At 43.5% G+C, this 14,677-nt stretch overlaps 1 protein-coding gene across 1 annotated transcript; it reads right to left on the bottom strand.

The window, feature by feature from the left end:
* Nucleotides 1-301: 301 nt before the first annotated feature.
* LOC311126020 (collagen alpha-1(XI) chain-like) lies at nt 302-14,381 on the bottom strand (the record flags this gene model as incomplete). The annotated part of the gene is made up of 11 exons (XM_084200052.1): nt 302-2,538; nt 2,934-3,167; nt 8,989-9,057; nt 9,500-9,612; nt 12,177-12,495; nt 12,726-12,779; nt 13,225-13,260; nt 13,371-13,586; nt 13,748-13,801; nt 14,071-14,178; nt 14,367-14,381. 11 exons carry the CDS (start codon nt 14,379-14,381, stop codon nt 2,392-2,394), a joined length of 1,365 nt encoding a protein of 454 aa, XP_084056178.1. The 3' UTR covers nt 302-2,391.
* Nucleotides 14,382-14,677: the final 296 nt, after the last annotated feature.

Below are 14,677 nucleotides of genomic sequence, written 5' to 3'. Positions count from 1 at the left end.
CCAGAACTGTTTCATTACCACTCTCCTCCTTCCCTCCCTCCCAGGCTAGCATCTCTCCTCTGTTTCCCTCTGGAGGAATGAAACACCAGCTAATTGAAATAAATGAACTGGGAATCCAATCAGAGTTGATTACATCTGCTGTGGTGGGATGTTGATTGCAGGCTCATTGAGTGAATGTTGCAGAACTAGGCGGTAATGAAGAGACTTGTTTGTCTATTACACTGAGTGGTGAGAGTACGATACAAACTACTCTCTCTCTCTGTCCCTCTCCCAGATACAGCCTAGAGTCTTTTTAACATCGTTTTTTTTAATTCACTCATCACTTTTCACAAACACATTATTCATACTCAAGTCCTTAGAATAACTGTACAGTATATAAAATGAGTACAACAGATACTATACACAGGGGGTGGCAGAACGGGCCTGGGAATTTTACTGTACTGAATTGTTTAAATACTAAAAGACAGTGTGAGGAGGAGTAAGCTGATAAACTGCCTGTACTGTTTATGTATACAGGCTGGGAGACCAGCCTGCAGGTTATGTTGGGGAGATGATGTAGAGATGTAAAGGCACTACGTTGTAACAACGGTTGTCTGGGGAGTTTTAATGTTTAAAGCGAAAACGTGTAACTTACCCCTAACCTACCACTGGTACTGTAACCTGACTACCATACAGCAGGTTAGTGTGTGTGTACTGTAGTGTACAGTACTACAGTACGATATGATACTCCCTGGCTCAGAGAGCATTCCTTACCCATCATGCACGGCTTTTGGAGCACCAATAATTGCACCCTTTCTCCCTCATCCTGCCTCAAGACACACAACAACACAAACGTAGGTGACACAAAACAAAAACATTTTCTTTAGCACCACACATTATAACAAAATACATCATAAAAATTACAACACATATAAAACAAATAAACAAATACATGACTGAGGTGGAGAACAGGACACTGGATAATAATGGTACTTTTTAAAAGATGCTTGAAAACAAAGACATGTGAAATGCTCCTTGATGTAACAGACAAATGGAGGACTGGAGAAAACACAGTTTATATCCTCTTTAAGAACAACATGCTCTGAAACTCATCCTCGGGCTGAAACAGCTCCAGCTCAACCATTAAGGCCTGGAATACAGTATGCTTGTTTTCTGTAATAAAATGAAGGCCAAACTGACACAAATAGGCAACGAAAACATGGAAGGCCGGAAAGTCATATTATCGTCAGGCGTGCAGAGTAAATCAGTCCAATAAGGAAAGCAACCTTCTCCATTCAAGTAACCATTGGGTTCAATAGACTACTAGTAACATGGTTCTGTGTGCACTACTCAAGGTCATTCAGTAAGTCATCTGCAGTTGAAGGGTAAGCACTGAGCAAAGCTATCATTTCTATTATATGTTCAACGTTCTAACTAACACAGGGAATGTTGATAGATTAAATAGACTAGTATGGAATTGACATGCTACAAATGTAGGATCTTAATTTGATCACCCTGTTGCAGGAGAACTTTCCTGCAATGCAGGAAATATAAAACTTGGAGTGTATTTGAGGTTTAAAAAGGCTTCTGAAGTTTGACATTTCAGACTTGATTATCCATAATGGAAAATGTATCAACCCCAACAAAAATGTCCATTAATTATAATCCACATAATAATTCACATTTCTTGTTGCTGCAGGATTATTTTCTTGCTGTAACAAACTGGCTCAAATTAAGATCCTACAACTGTAGATACTGCGGTACACCACCAGTTAACAAGAGCTGATGTCATTATACTGCAATATGATATTATCCTACTAAAATCCAGGGATACTAATGAGTATGCCAGATAGTGTCTCCTGCTGATTCCACTCCACTCTCATCATAATCCCTCAGGTAGCAACTCATCTCATCTGCATCCCAGGCCTGACAAAGACGGTGCCACTCAACTGACCCATACCACAGATGACAGGCTAACCACATGTCTCAACATGGGAGGGATCTGCCTGTCTTTTTAAATTGGTTGTTGTCAAGTGGAACAAGAGACTACTTCTAGTGAATATAATTACAGCACACTCAAAAGGTGAGCAAAGGAAATAATTACGATGAAGAAAAAACACTATAAATTAAATATATCTAATTGGATGAATTCCCTTTGATAAATGTGCTTCGTTCCTCCTTGCCTTTGCTCCTCTACTCGCCATTGGTTGATATTTTCACGGAAACAATGAAACCTCACGTCCCATTGACTGTTTGAGAGTCTTATAACATATGCCACAAACCCACCACATATATGAACATATAATAATAAATATTGTGTGTGGAAACAACAGTGAAGTCCAGTTTCTTTCATTGGTAAGTTGTTGTGCAGGTCAGGTCCGGTCATTCCTTGGTTGGTTGAGACAACGTTAGTTAACCGTTGTAACATACTGGTCCCACGTGGAAGCCAAACTTTTGGTTGCCGTTTCCAAAGTCCGAGGGGGCCACGTCTATAACTGGCAGCAGCTCTGCTCTGGGGGAGTCGATCTCCAGGACTGTCCGCTCCTGACCCTTACGGAGCTACACCAGAGACAAACAAAAAGACAGCAGAGTTGAGGATCCACTGTGCCTACTAACCTGCTAGCTTTCATTCCAACTCCGATCCTATCTAACCATACTCAGATATCATATGATGAACTGATCAGATTGTGACCAGCTGCATGGCCTTATCGAATCAAACAGCAGCTGACAAAACATTGGTCAAAACATTAGCATTGGTCAAAACATCAGCATTGGTCAAAACATTAGCGTTAGTCAAAACATTAGCGTTAGTCAAAACATTAGCATTGGTCAAAACATTAGCATTGGTCAAAACATTAGCATTGGTCAAAACATCAGCATTGGTCAAAACATTAGCACCAATTACATTAATTCAGTCATTCATTCATTTTCCTTTTTCTCTGCATGGCACCTACCTGGCATCCGTCGTGTGTTGCCTGGATGAAGGGGCTCTTGGCCTGGCTCATCTCCTCGTCGTTGCTTCCCCGGAAGCGTAGGGCATGCTGGTGGCTGCGGGTGGCGCTGTCGAACCAGCCGGCAGAGTTCTGGCAGGTGTAGGTGAAGGTCTGTCTGGCCGTGGCACTCAGCAGCTTCAGGAAGGTCAGCTGGACCACGTGGACCGGGTTCCCATCAGAGTCACTGTATTGTAACTGGTCCAGAGACACACAGCATATCAGAGTAATTGTATTGTAACTGGTCCAGAGACACACAGCATATCAGAGTCATTGTACTGGAACTGGTCCAGAGACACACAGCATGTCAGAGTCATTGTATTGGAACTGGTCCAGAGACACACAGCATATCAGAGTCATTGTATTGGAACTGGTCCAGAAACACACAGCATGTTAGAGTCATTGTATTGGAACTGGTCCAGAGACACACAGCATATCAGAGTCATTGTACTGGAACTGGTCCAGAGACACACAGCATGTCAGAGTCATTGTATTGGAACTGGTCCAGAGACACACAGCATATCAGAGTCATTGTATTGGAACTGGTCCAGAAACACACAGCATGTTAGAGTCATTGTACTGTAACTGGTCCAGAGACACACAGCATGTTAGAGTCATTGTATTGGAACTGGTCCAGAGACACACAGCATGTCAGAGTCATTGTATTGGAACTGGTCCAGAGACGCACAGCATATCAGAGTCATTGTACTGGAACTGATCCAGAGACACACAGCATGTCAGAGTCATTGTACTGGAACTGATCCAGAGACACACGGCATGTTAGAGTCACTGAATGAGAACTAGGCCAGATATGAACCACATATTAACATAGACTACATGAACCAACTAAGTTCCCATCAGAGTCACTGCATGAGAATTAGACCAGATATGAACCACATATTAACAGACCACTTGAACCAACCGGGTTCCAATCAGAGTCACTGCATGAGAAATGGACCAGGGGAAAGAAACAACTCTCAATGGGCCTCCTGAGTGGCGCAGCGGTCTAAGGCACTGTATTGCAGGGCTTGAGGCATCACTACAGACCCGGGTTCGATCCCAGGATCTGTCACAACCGGCCGTGACCGGGAATCCCATAGGGCGGCGCACAATTGGCCCAGCGTCGTCCGGGTTAGGGGAGGGTTTGGCCGGGGGGGCTTTACTTGGCTCATCGTGCTGGGCGCCTGCAGGCTGAATTTGGTCGTCAGTTGAACGGTGTTGGCTTCTGGGTTAAGGAGCACGGTTTGGCTGGTCATGTTTCGGAGGACACATGACTCGACCTTCACCTCTCCTGAGCCCGTTGGGGAGTTGCAGCAATGAGACAAGATTGTAATTTGATATGACAACAACAACAAAATAACTCTCAATGACCATGTCAGCCACATATCAAATGTAGTAGAGCATCTGGTAAAGCACTATATAAATTCAATCTAGAATGGCTAGGGCCAGGAGTTTTTCCATGACCAAATAACCTGGGCAGGAAAACCCCTGGGCTATAGCCTAGAGGTTTTCCTGGCCACTAATGGCATTAAAGACACTGAATCCCACATAGGCCTCCAGTTTTGACTCTGTTATACAGGTTGCAGGGCAGCAGCAGTGGTTAACACAAAACCAAGCTGACAGAGTTAATGCTGGCGACAGAGCACTATATCCACCCTGGTGAACAGAGGAAGGCTAGGGTCAATTGTGTTATCATGAACCTTTTCTCTCTCTTAGAAATCTCACAACCCGAGGAGAGGAGGGGACAAAGGTTACAGTAATTTGCCTAGAGAGTCAGAATAAGAGAGTCGGAGAGAAAGAGAGAGAGTTAGTGAGAGAGAAAGAAAGAAAGAAAGAAAGAAAGAAAGAAAGAAAGAAAGAAAGAAAGAAAGAAAGAAAGAAAGAAAGAAAGAAAGAAAGAAAGAAAGAAAGAAAGAAAGAAAGAAAGAAAGAAAGAAAGAAAGAAAAGGACACAATGGCGTGGGTGTGAAAGAGTCAGTGAGAGGCATTGGGCTGGCAGAGAAGTGATTATCTCTCTGTGTTAAGGGATGTCGGGTCAGGTGCACATGAAAGGCCAGTGCTCAAAGCTCTGAATGCTCTTCAATGAGACCCCACTGCTGCCAATAGCTCTGTGTGACTCACTCACTACTGCAAGCAGAGAACACAAATACAGTTGAAGTCGGAAGTTTACATACACCTTAGCCAAATACATTTAAACTCAGTTTTTCACAATTTAATCCTAGTAAAAATTCCCTGTCTTAGGTCAGTTAGGATCACCACTTTATTTTAAGAATGTGAAATGTCAGAATAATAGTAGAGAGAATTATTTCTTTCAGCTTTTATTTCTTTCATCACATTCCCAGTGAGTCAGAAGTTTACATACACTCAATTAGTATTTGGTACCATTGCTTTAAATTGTTTAACTTGGGTCAAATGTTTCGGGTAGCCTTCCACAAGCTTCCCACAATAAGTTGGGTGAATTTTGGCCCATTACTCCTGACAGAGCTGGTGTAACTGAATCAGGTTTGTAGGCCTCCTTGCTCGCACACGCTTTTTCAGTTCTGCCCACACATTTTCTATTGGATTGAGGTCAGGGCTTTTTGATGGCCACTCCAATACCTTGACTTTGTTGTCCTTAAGCCAATTTGCCACAACTTTGGAAGTATGCTTGGGGTCATTGTCCATTTGGAAGACCCATTTGCGACCAAACTTTAACGTCCTGACTGATGTCTTGAGATGTTGCTTCAATATATCCACATAATTTTCCTTCCTCATGATGACATCTATTTTGTAAAGTGCACCAGTCCCTCCTGCAGCAAAGCACCACCACAGCATGATGTTGCCAACCCAGTGCTTCACGGTTGGGATGGTGTTCTTCGTCTTGCAAGCACCCCCTTTTTCCTCCAAACATAACGATGGTCATTATGGCCAGAGGACATTTCTCCAAAAAGTACGATCCCATGTGCAGTTGCAAACCGTAGTCTGGCTTTTTTATGGCGGTTTTGGAGCAGTGGCTTCTTCCTTGCTGAGCGGCCTTTCAGGTTATGTCGATATAGGACTTGTTTTACTGTGGATATAGATACTTTTGTACCTGTTTCCTCCAGCATCTTCACAAGGTCCTTTGCTGTTGTTCTGGGATTGATTTGCACTTTTCGCACTAAAGTACGTTCATCTCTAGGAGACAGAACGCGTCTCCTTCCTGAGCGGTATGACGGCTGCGTGGTCCCATGGTGTTTATACTTGCTTACTATGGTTTGTACAGATGAATGTGGTACCTTCAGGCGTTTGGAAATTGCTCCCAAGGATGAACCAAACTTGTGGAGGTCTACAATTCTTTTTCTGAGGTCTTGGCTGATTTCTTTTGATTTTGATGTCAAGCAAAGAGGCACTGAGTTTGAAGGTAGGCCTTGAAATACATCCACAGGTACACCTCCAATTGTCTCAAATTATGTCAATTAGCCTATCAGAAGCTTCTAAAGCCATGACATCATTTTCTGGAATTTTCCAAGCTGTTTAAAGGTACCGTCAACTTAGTGTATGTAAACTTTTGACCTACTGGAATTGTGATACAGTGAATTATGGAGTGGTTGAAAAACGAGTTTTAATGACTCCAACCTTAGTGTAGATACATTTCCGACTTCAACTGTATCATACATGGGCACATACAGTACCAGTCAAAAGTTTGGACACACCTACTCATTCAAGGGTTTTTCTTTATTCTTACTATTTTCTACATTGTAGAATAATAGTGAAGACATCAAAACTATGAAATAACACATATGGAATCATGTAGTAACCAAAAAAGTGTTAAACAAATCTACATATATTGTATATTTGAGATTCTTCAAAGTAGCCACCCTTTGCCTTGATGACAGCTTTGCACACTTTTGGTATTCTCTCAACCTGCTTCATGAGGTAGTATGGTATTATTTATGTATCATTAAGGCAAAAGTAGGGAGAGGTCAAAGGTAAAATAATAATATTAGTAATAAACATGATTATGTTTAAATGAATGTATGTGCTCTGTCGCAGGGGCTCTCAAACTGTGGCCATGGGCTTGTTATAGACACATGGTATGCATTACCGTAGTTCTTTTTTAAGAAGGGGCCTAAGCCACGCAGCCAATAGAATGATAGAATGAGAGGCTTCATATAGAAAAAAGCATTCATGACCTTTTGGAGTGGACATTGTGTGACAGCTGGACGTTGAAAAAGAAGGGTGGGGCAGAACTAAAAAAAGTTAGGAATGTACGCATGTTTTTTTTCATCTGTGTGTATATAAGAGATCTCTAAGCCAGAGAGAGACAGTTGTTCCATGGGGCAAACTCGGCTTTGTTTTGCAATAAAGTCTAATTCTTGAATTCACAAGCTCCGGTGTCTTGAGAGATATTTTTGAGTTGATTATCTATTAGTCAAATATTTATACCACGACAGTAGTCACCTGGAATGCATTTCAATTAACAGGTGTGCCTTGTTAAAAGTTAATTTGTGGATTTTTTTTCCTTCCTAATGTGTTTGAGCCAATCAGTTGTGTTGTGACAAGGTAGGGTTGGTATACAGAAGATAGCCCTATTTGGTCAAATACCAAGTCCATATTATGGCAAGAACAGCTCAAATAAGCAAAGAGAAACGACAGTCCATCATTACTTTAAGACATGAAGGTCAGTCAATGCGGAACATTTCAAGAACTTTAAAAGTTTCTTCAAGTGCAGTTGCAAAAACCATCAAGTGCTATTTCCCTCATTAAAATGCAAATCAATTTATAACATTTTTGACATGCGTTTTTCTGGATTTTTTTGTTGTTATTCTGTCTCTCACTGTTCAAATAAACCTACCATTAAAATTATAGACTGATAATTTCTTTGTCAGTGGGCAAACGCACAAAATCAGCAGGGGATCAAATACTTTTTCCTTCACTGTATGATGAAACTGGCTCTCATGAGGACCGCCACAGGAAAGCAAGACCCGGAGTTACCTCTGCTGCAGAGGATAAGTTCATTAGAATAACTGCACCTCAGATTGCAGCCCAAATAAAAAAGTAACAGACACATCTCAACATCAACTGTTCAGAGGAGACTGCGTGAATCAGGCCTTCATGGTCGAATTGCTGCAAAGAAACCACTACTAAATCATTAAGAAGAAGAGACTTGCTTGGGCCAAGAAACACGAGCAATGGACATTAGACCGGTGGAAATCTGTCCTTTGGTTGATGAGTCCAAATTTGAGATTTTTGGTTCCAACCGCCGTGTCTTTGTGAGACGCAGAGTAGGTGAACGGATGATCTCCGCATGTGTGGTTCCCACCGTGAAGCATGGAAGAGGAGATGTGATGGTGTGGGGGTGCTTTGCTGGTGACACTGTCTGTGATTTATTTAGAATTCAAAGCACACTTAACCAGCATGGCTACAACAGCATTCTGCAGCGATACACCATCCCATCTGGTTTGCGCTTAGTGGGACTATCATTTGTTTTTCAACAGGACAGTGACCCAAAACAGACCTTGAGTGTGTAAGGGCTATTTGACCAAGAAGGAGAGTGATGGAGTGCTGCATCAGGAAAAGCAGCCAACGAGTGCTCAGCATATGTGGGAACTCCTTCAAGACTGTTGGAAAAGCATTCCAGGTGAAGCTGGTTGAGAGAATGCCAAGAGTGTGCAAAGCTGTCATCAAGGCAAAGGGTGGCTACTTTGAAGAATCTCAAATATAAAATATATTTTGATATGTTTAACACTTTTTTGGTTACTACCTGATTCCATATGTGTTATTTCTTAGTTTTGATGTCTTCACTATTATTCTACAATGTAGAAAATAGTAAAAATAAAGAAAAACCCTTGAATGAGTAGGTGTGTCCAAACTTTTGACTGGTACTGTACATTAACACTCAATTAGACAGTGGGTTCAATCACGCACATGCTCACACACATACACATCTACTCAATTATACACATGATTATTATTCAAATGCACTCCATCTAAATTAATACAATCTAGCTGGTTTTTGGAAACACTTAAATGAATGGCAGCAGTTGAAAGTGGTCAGTACCTGTTTGCCTTTCCTGTATTGGCTGAACCAGTTTCCTGGCTTCTCTTTGTTCCAGGCTGCTAGCTTCACCTGTTCACAAGAATAGAGAAGGGAACAAGGAATCTCTGTAACACAGGCTTCTAAGGATGTACAGATCTGCTATCTTAATTTGATCACACTTGTTTCGGATCATTTTCCTGCATGAAATACAAATTGTAGTGTATTCAAGGTCTTTAAATGCTTCTAACGTTTGTAATTTCCACTTTAAAATGTCAGACTTGATTTGCCGTAGTGAAAAATGTAACCAAAAAATTATTAACCCCTAAAAAATGTCCATTAATTATAATCCACATAATAATTCACATTTCCTGTTGCTGCTGGATTATTTTCCTGCTGTGAAAAATAGGGTAAAATCAAGATAGCGCTTCTGTAAAACACCAGTTGGTCTGAGGCCAGTGAATATGTATTGTACACTAATACAGTGTTCTAGTTAGGTTGATGTGAGCAGACATCAAGGTAGTTTGAGACTCACAGTTTCAATCCTCTTGTCAGTGTAGAGACAGGTCTCTCCCTCAGCGGTGAAGTTACAGAAGACCTTGATGGCGTCCCTGTGACAGCCCTGGTTGGGATCGATCCAGTAGTCACCTGGGACAGGGACGGAGACAGAGACAGGGGTGTCATTTCAATACGGGACAGCAGATCAAGCATGAGAAAGGGCTATTTGAGGATCTGGTGGCTCATTTGCACAATCAAATACAGTGCCTATAGAAAGTCTACACCCCCCTTGGATTTCTTTAGATTTTATTGTGTTACAAAGTGGGATTAAAATGAATTTAATTGTCATTTTTTTGTCAACGATCTACACAAAATCCTCTGTAATGTCAAAGTGGAAGAAAAATGATTTATATATATTTTTTTAAATAATGAAAAATAAAACACTAATATACCTTGATTAGATAAATATTCAAACCTCAGAATCAATACGTGTTACAGTATAAACACCTTTGGCAGTGATTACAGCTGTGAGTCCTCTTGGGTAAGTCTCATATGAGCCTTGCACACTTGTATTGTGCAATATTTGCCCATTATTCTTTTCTAAATTCTTCAAGCTCTTTCAAGGTGTTGGGGATCATGGCTAGACAGCAATTTTCAAGTCTTGCCATATATTTTCAAGCAGATTTAAGTCAAACTGTAACTTGGCCACCCAGGAACATTCACTGTCTTCTTGCTAAGCAACTCCAGTGTAAATCTGGCTTTGTGTTGTAGGTTATTGTCCTGCTGAAAGGTGAATTCCTCTCCCAGTGTCTGGTGTAAAGCAGACTGAAGCAGGTTTTCTTCTAGGATTTTGGCTGTGCTTCATCCCTTTTCTTTTTATCCTGAAAAACTCCCCTGTCTTTGCCGATGTTAAGCATACCCATACCATGTTGCAGCCACCACCATGCTTGAAAATAAAGAGGCAGTTACTCAGTGATGTGTTGTGTTGGATTTTCCCCAAACATAAGGCTTTGCGCATTTAGGCCAAAAAGTGTATTCCTTTGCTGTGTTTTTTGCAGTATTACTTTAGTGCCTTGTTGCATACATATGCATGTCTTGGAATATTTGTGTCGAGGCACAGATCTGGGGAAGGGTACCAAAAAATGTCTGCAGCATTGAAGGTCCCCAAGAAAACAGTGGCTTCCATCATTCCATCATAAGAAGTTAGGAACCACCAAGACTCTTCCTAGAGCTGGCTGCCCGGCCAAACTGAGCAATCGGGGGAGAAGAGCCTTGGTCAGGGAGGTGACCAAGAACCCAATGGTCACTCTGACAGAGCTCCAGAGTTCCTCTGTGGAGATGGGAGAACCTTCCAGAAGGACAACCATCTCTCCAGCACTCCACCAATCAGGCCTTTATGGTAGAGTGGCCAGATGGAAGCCAATCCTCAGTAAAAGGCACATGACAGCCCGCTTGGAGTTTGCCAAAAGGCACCTAAAGGACTCAGACCATGAGAAACAAGATTCTCTGGTCTGATGAAACCAAGATTGAACTATTTGGCCTGAATGCCAAGTGTCACATCTGGAGGAAACTTGGCATCATCCCTACGGTGAAGCATGGCATGGTGGTGGCAGCACCATGCTGTGGGGATGATTTTCAGCGGCATGGACTGGGAGACTAGTCAGGATCGAGGGAAAGATGAACGGAGCAAAGTACAGCGAGATCCTTGATGAAAACCTGGTCTAGAGCGCTCAGGACCTCGGACTGAGGCGAAGGTTCACCTTCCAACAGGACAACAACACTAAGCACACAGCCAAGACAATGCAGGATTGGCTTCGGGACAAGTCTCTGAATGTCCTTGAGTGGCCCAGCCAGAGCCCGGACTTGAACTCAATCAAACATCTCTGGAGAGACCTGAAAATAGCTGTAAAGCGACGCTCCCCATCCAACCTGACAGAGCTTGAGAGGATCAGCAGAGAAGAATGGGAGAAACTCAACAAATACAGGTGTGCCAAGCTTGTAGCGTCATACCCAAGAAGACTCGAGGCTGTAATTGCTGCCAAAGGTGCTTCAACAAAGTACTGAGTAAAGGGTCTGAATACTTATGTAAATGTGATGTTTTTGCTTTGTTATTACTTGGTGTTGTGTGTAGATTGATTTTAGAATAAGGCTGTAACGTAACAAAATGTGGAAAAGGTCAAGGGGTCTGAATATTTTCCGAATGCACTATACATTATCCATAGCATAATTATTAACTTGACCATGCTTAAAGATATACTCAATGTCTGATTTGTTATTGTTACCCATCTACCAATCACTGTCCTTCTTTATGAGGCTTTCGAAAAGCTCCCTGGTCTTTGTAGTTTCATCTGTGCTTGAAATTCAATACTTGACTGAGGGACCTTACAGATAGATGTTGTATGTATGGGGGACAGAGGGAGAGGTAGTCATTCAAAAATCATGTCAACTCCTATTATTTCACACAGACTGAGTCCATGTAACTTATTATGTGATTTGTTAAGCCAAATTTTACCTCTGAACTAATTTAGGCTTGCCTAAACAAAGGGGGTGAATACTTATGCAACGACTATATTTTATTTATATATATTTTTTGAAAGTTCAAGGGGGTGTAGACTTTCTATAGGCACTGTACATGTTCACATCAATATGAGTGCCAATGCAGGGTGATGAGGGGGCATATGTGTGATACGAGGGTGATGAGGTGATGTGCTGACCATCTTTGTAGTCAGGCTGGATCATCATGAGCTCCTTGCAGGTGCGGGCGGGGCTCTCAAAGGTCCCCAGGGGCTTCCTCATCAGCTCGACCTCTGTCTTCATGGAGGTGAGGGAGGCAAACACCTCCTCCATGCCCTCTGCCTCCTCCAGCACGGGTTGGTCTGCCTGCAGGAACTCCTCCTCCTCCAGATCCATCTTCATCTCCACCTCCTCGTAGGGAGCTGCGCCTCCTTGCACCATCCTAGAGTGCCTCTTCCTCTTCCTCCGGCCCTCGTGGTCTCTGATGGGCAGCGGCTGGACCATGGTGGCAGGTGGACCCTGGAGGGAAGGAACACAAGTGGAAGATAGATAGATGACAAGAAATAACGGTGACTGGGAGAGGCAGAAAGAAAGAGAGAAAGATGCGGGGAAGGAGAGGCGTGGAGGTGTGTGTGGTTGAACAACAACAGGTGATGAGAAGGAAAAGAGGGGACGGAGAGAAACAGAAAGAGAAAGATGGGGTGGATAAGAAGTGTGGAGGTAGGGAGGTGTGTGTGTGGAGGACTTACAGGGGGACCGGGAGATCCGGCGGGTCCAGTGTCTCCTTGGGGTCCGATGGCGCCCTGAAGAAAAGAGTGGAACAAAATCCTGCTTCAATCATCCGGTCACCTGGAGCGACTCTCACACCAGTTTGCCAAATCCCTCTTTGATCCTGGCAGATATGGTTCTAGGGTTTATAGGATTATCCAGCTCTGTGCATCAGCAGTCTGTGGCCAAAGCCCCTGCTCTCTAGATGACACACTTTGGTACTTCTCATAACATCACACCGCACCACTAAATCCTATTAAAATACATTGTACCCACAGGAACAATACATCACTGTATGGGCACGCTTTTAAGGCCAAAATACATTTAAAAAACACATGTAGAAAATTAGGCTGAACGATGGTTAATTTGGCGAGACAACGGCTTGTCTGGCAGCATATACTCCTGGCAGCTGCTAGCTATAGGCGGGTGTGTAAGGAGAGGAATGACAATGTGGAGATACAGTCAGATGACTTGACTCACCAGGTCTCCCTTGGATCCTCTCTCACCAACTGCACCCTAACAGGGAAAGAGAGGTCATTTTGAAATAGGAACAGTAATAGCAGAGTAAAGCAAATACAACTATGAAGAGTTGAGTGGGGTGGGGGGACGGAGGAGGGGGCACTTACAGAAAGTCCAGGGGGTCCTGGGGGGCCGGTAGGGCCAGGGAGGCCACCCTTACCCCCGTCTCCTTTCGTTCCTTGTGTGCCCTGATTTCCGGGCAGGCCTCTGTCTCCCTTCTCTCCTAGCTCTCCTGGAGGTCCGATCAGACCGATCAGACCACCATGACCCTTATCTCCCTTCCTGCCTGGGTCTCCGTTCAAACCTGGCAGTCCTGGGGGGCCCTGGGAACAACACAAATTCACATTTACACTACATGGTTACACATGGGTGAAACGTAATTGACGTACAGTATCACTGGAATTGACCGTATGTTATGTGAAAGAGGGGCAATAACAGTACAGTAGGTTGACATATGAACATGTATTAAGCGTGGGGGTCTTACCATGGGTCCAGGGGGTCCCGTCTGGCCTGGGGGGCCGTTTAACCCTTGCTCTCCCTGCAAATAAAAACACAGATAGGGGTTAATAAATTAGTGAAGGGATCCAGCAATGACTGGGGTTACTGAAGGTCATATGAAAATATGTCCCCAAGCCTTGTTGCTGGTTGTACTGAGATGCACCATGCATGTTGATAGTAAACCAATGACAGTTTATACTAAACAAATTAGGGAGAAATCATCAGTGGAGCAGCCAGACCCACAGGCTACAGTAGAGGGAGATGTCTGTTTGAGTTAGAGTAAGGAGAGGAGAGGAGAGAGGGACTCACCCCGGGGCCTGGGATCCCTCGGAGGCCCTCTGGGCCAGGCTTCCCTGAATGTCCCTGGGGCCCCACTGGCCCTTTCCTCCCCACCAGCCCCTCAGCCCCATTGGCCCCCTAAAGGAAGGAAAGAGGGGGAGAGAATGAAAGGGTGGTGAGGAAAACAAAACGGAGGAAAACTGACATGTGTGGTGTACTGTATGATCGTTGAATACAATGTAGTAGTAGCCTTTTATTTTAGGGGAACTTTTTTTTCATATTTCATTAATGAGTTGAGTGTTGTTGAGTGTTCCACACTTCCTTACCTTTGCTCCCTTCATTCCTTGTTTCCCTTCTTTTCCAGCAGCTCCCAAGTGGCCCTAGTGAGAGAGAGAGAGAGAGAGAGGGGGCGAGATAGAGAGAGGGAGGAAGGGAGGGAGAGAGAGAGAGAGAAGGCAAGAGAGAGAGAGAGAGAGAGAGATAAAGAGAGCGAGAGAGATAGAGAGAGAGAAAAAGAGAGAGGGCGAGAGAGAGGGCGAGAGAGAGAGAGGGGGGTAGGGAGAGAGTGAGAGAGAGAAGGTGAGAGAGAGAGAGAGAGAGAGAGAGAGAGAGAGAGAGAGAGAGAGAGAGAGAGAGA

The sequence above is a fragment of the Coregonus lavaretus genome (genome assembly GCF_964263955.1).
Source record: "Coregonus lavaretus genome assembly, contig: HAP1_SCAFFOLD_1652, whole genome shotgun sequence".
NCBI lineage: Eukaryota > Metazoa > Chordata > Actinopteri > Salmoniformes > Salmonidae > Coregonus > Coregonus lavaretus.
This window is presented reverse-complemented; position numbering and strand designations above follow the sequence as displayed.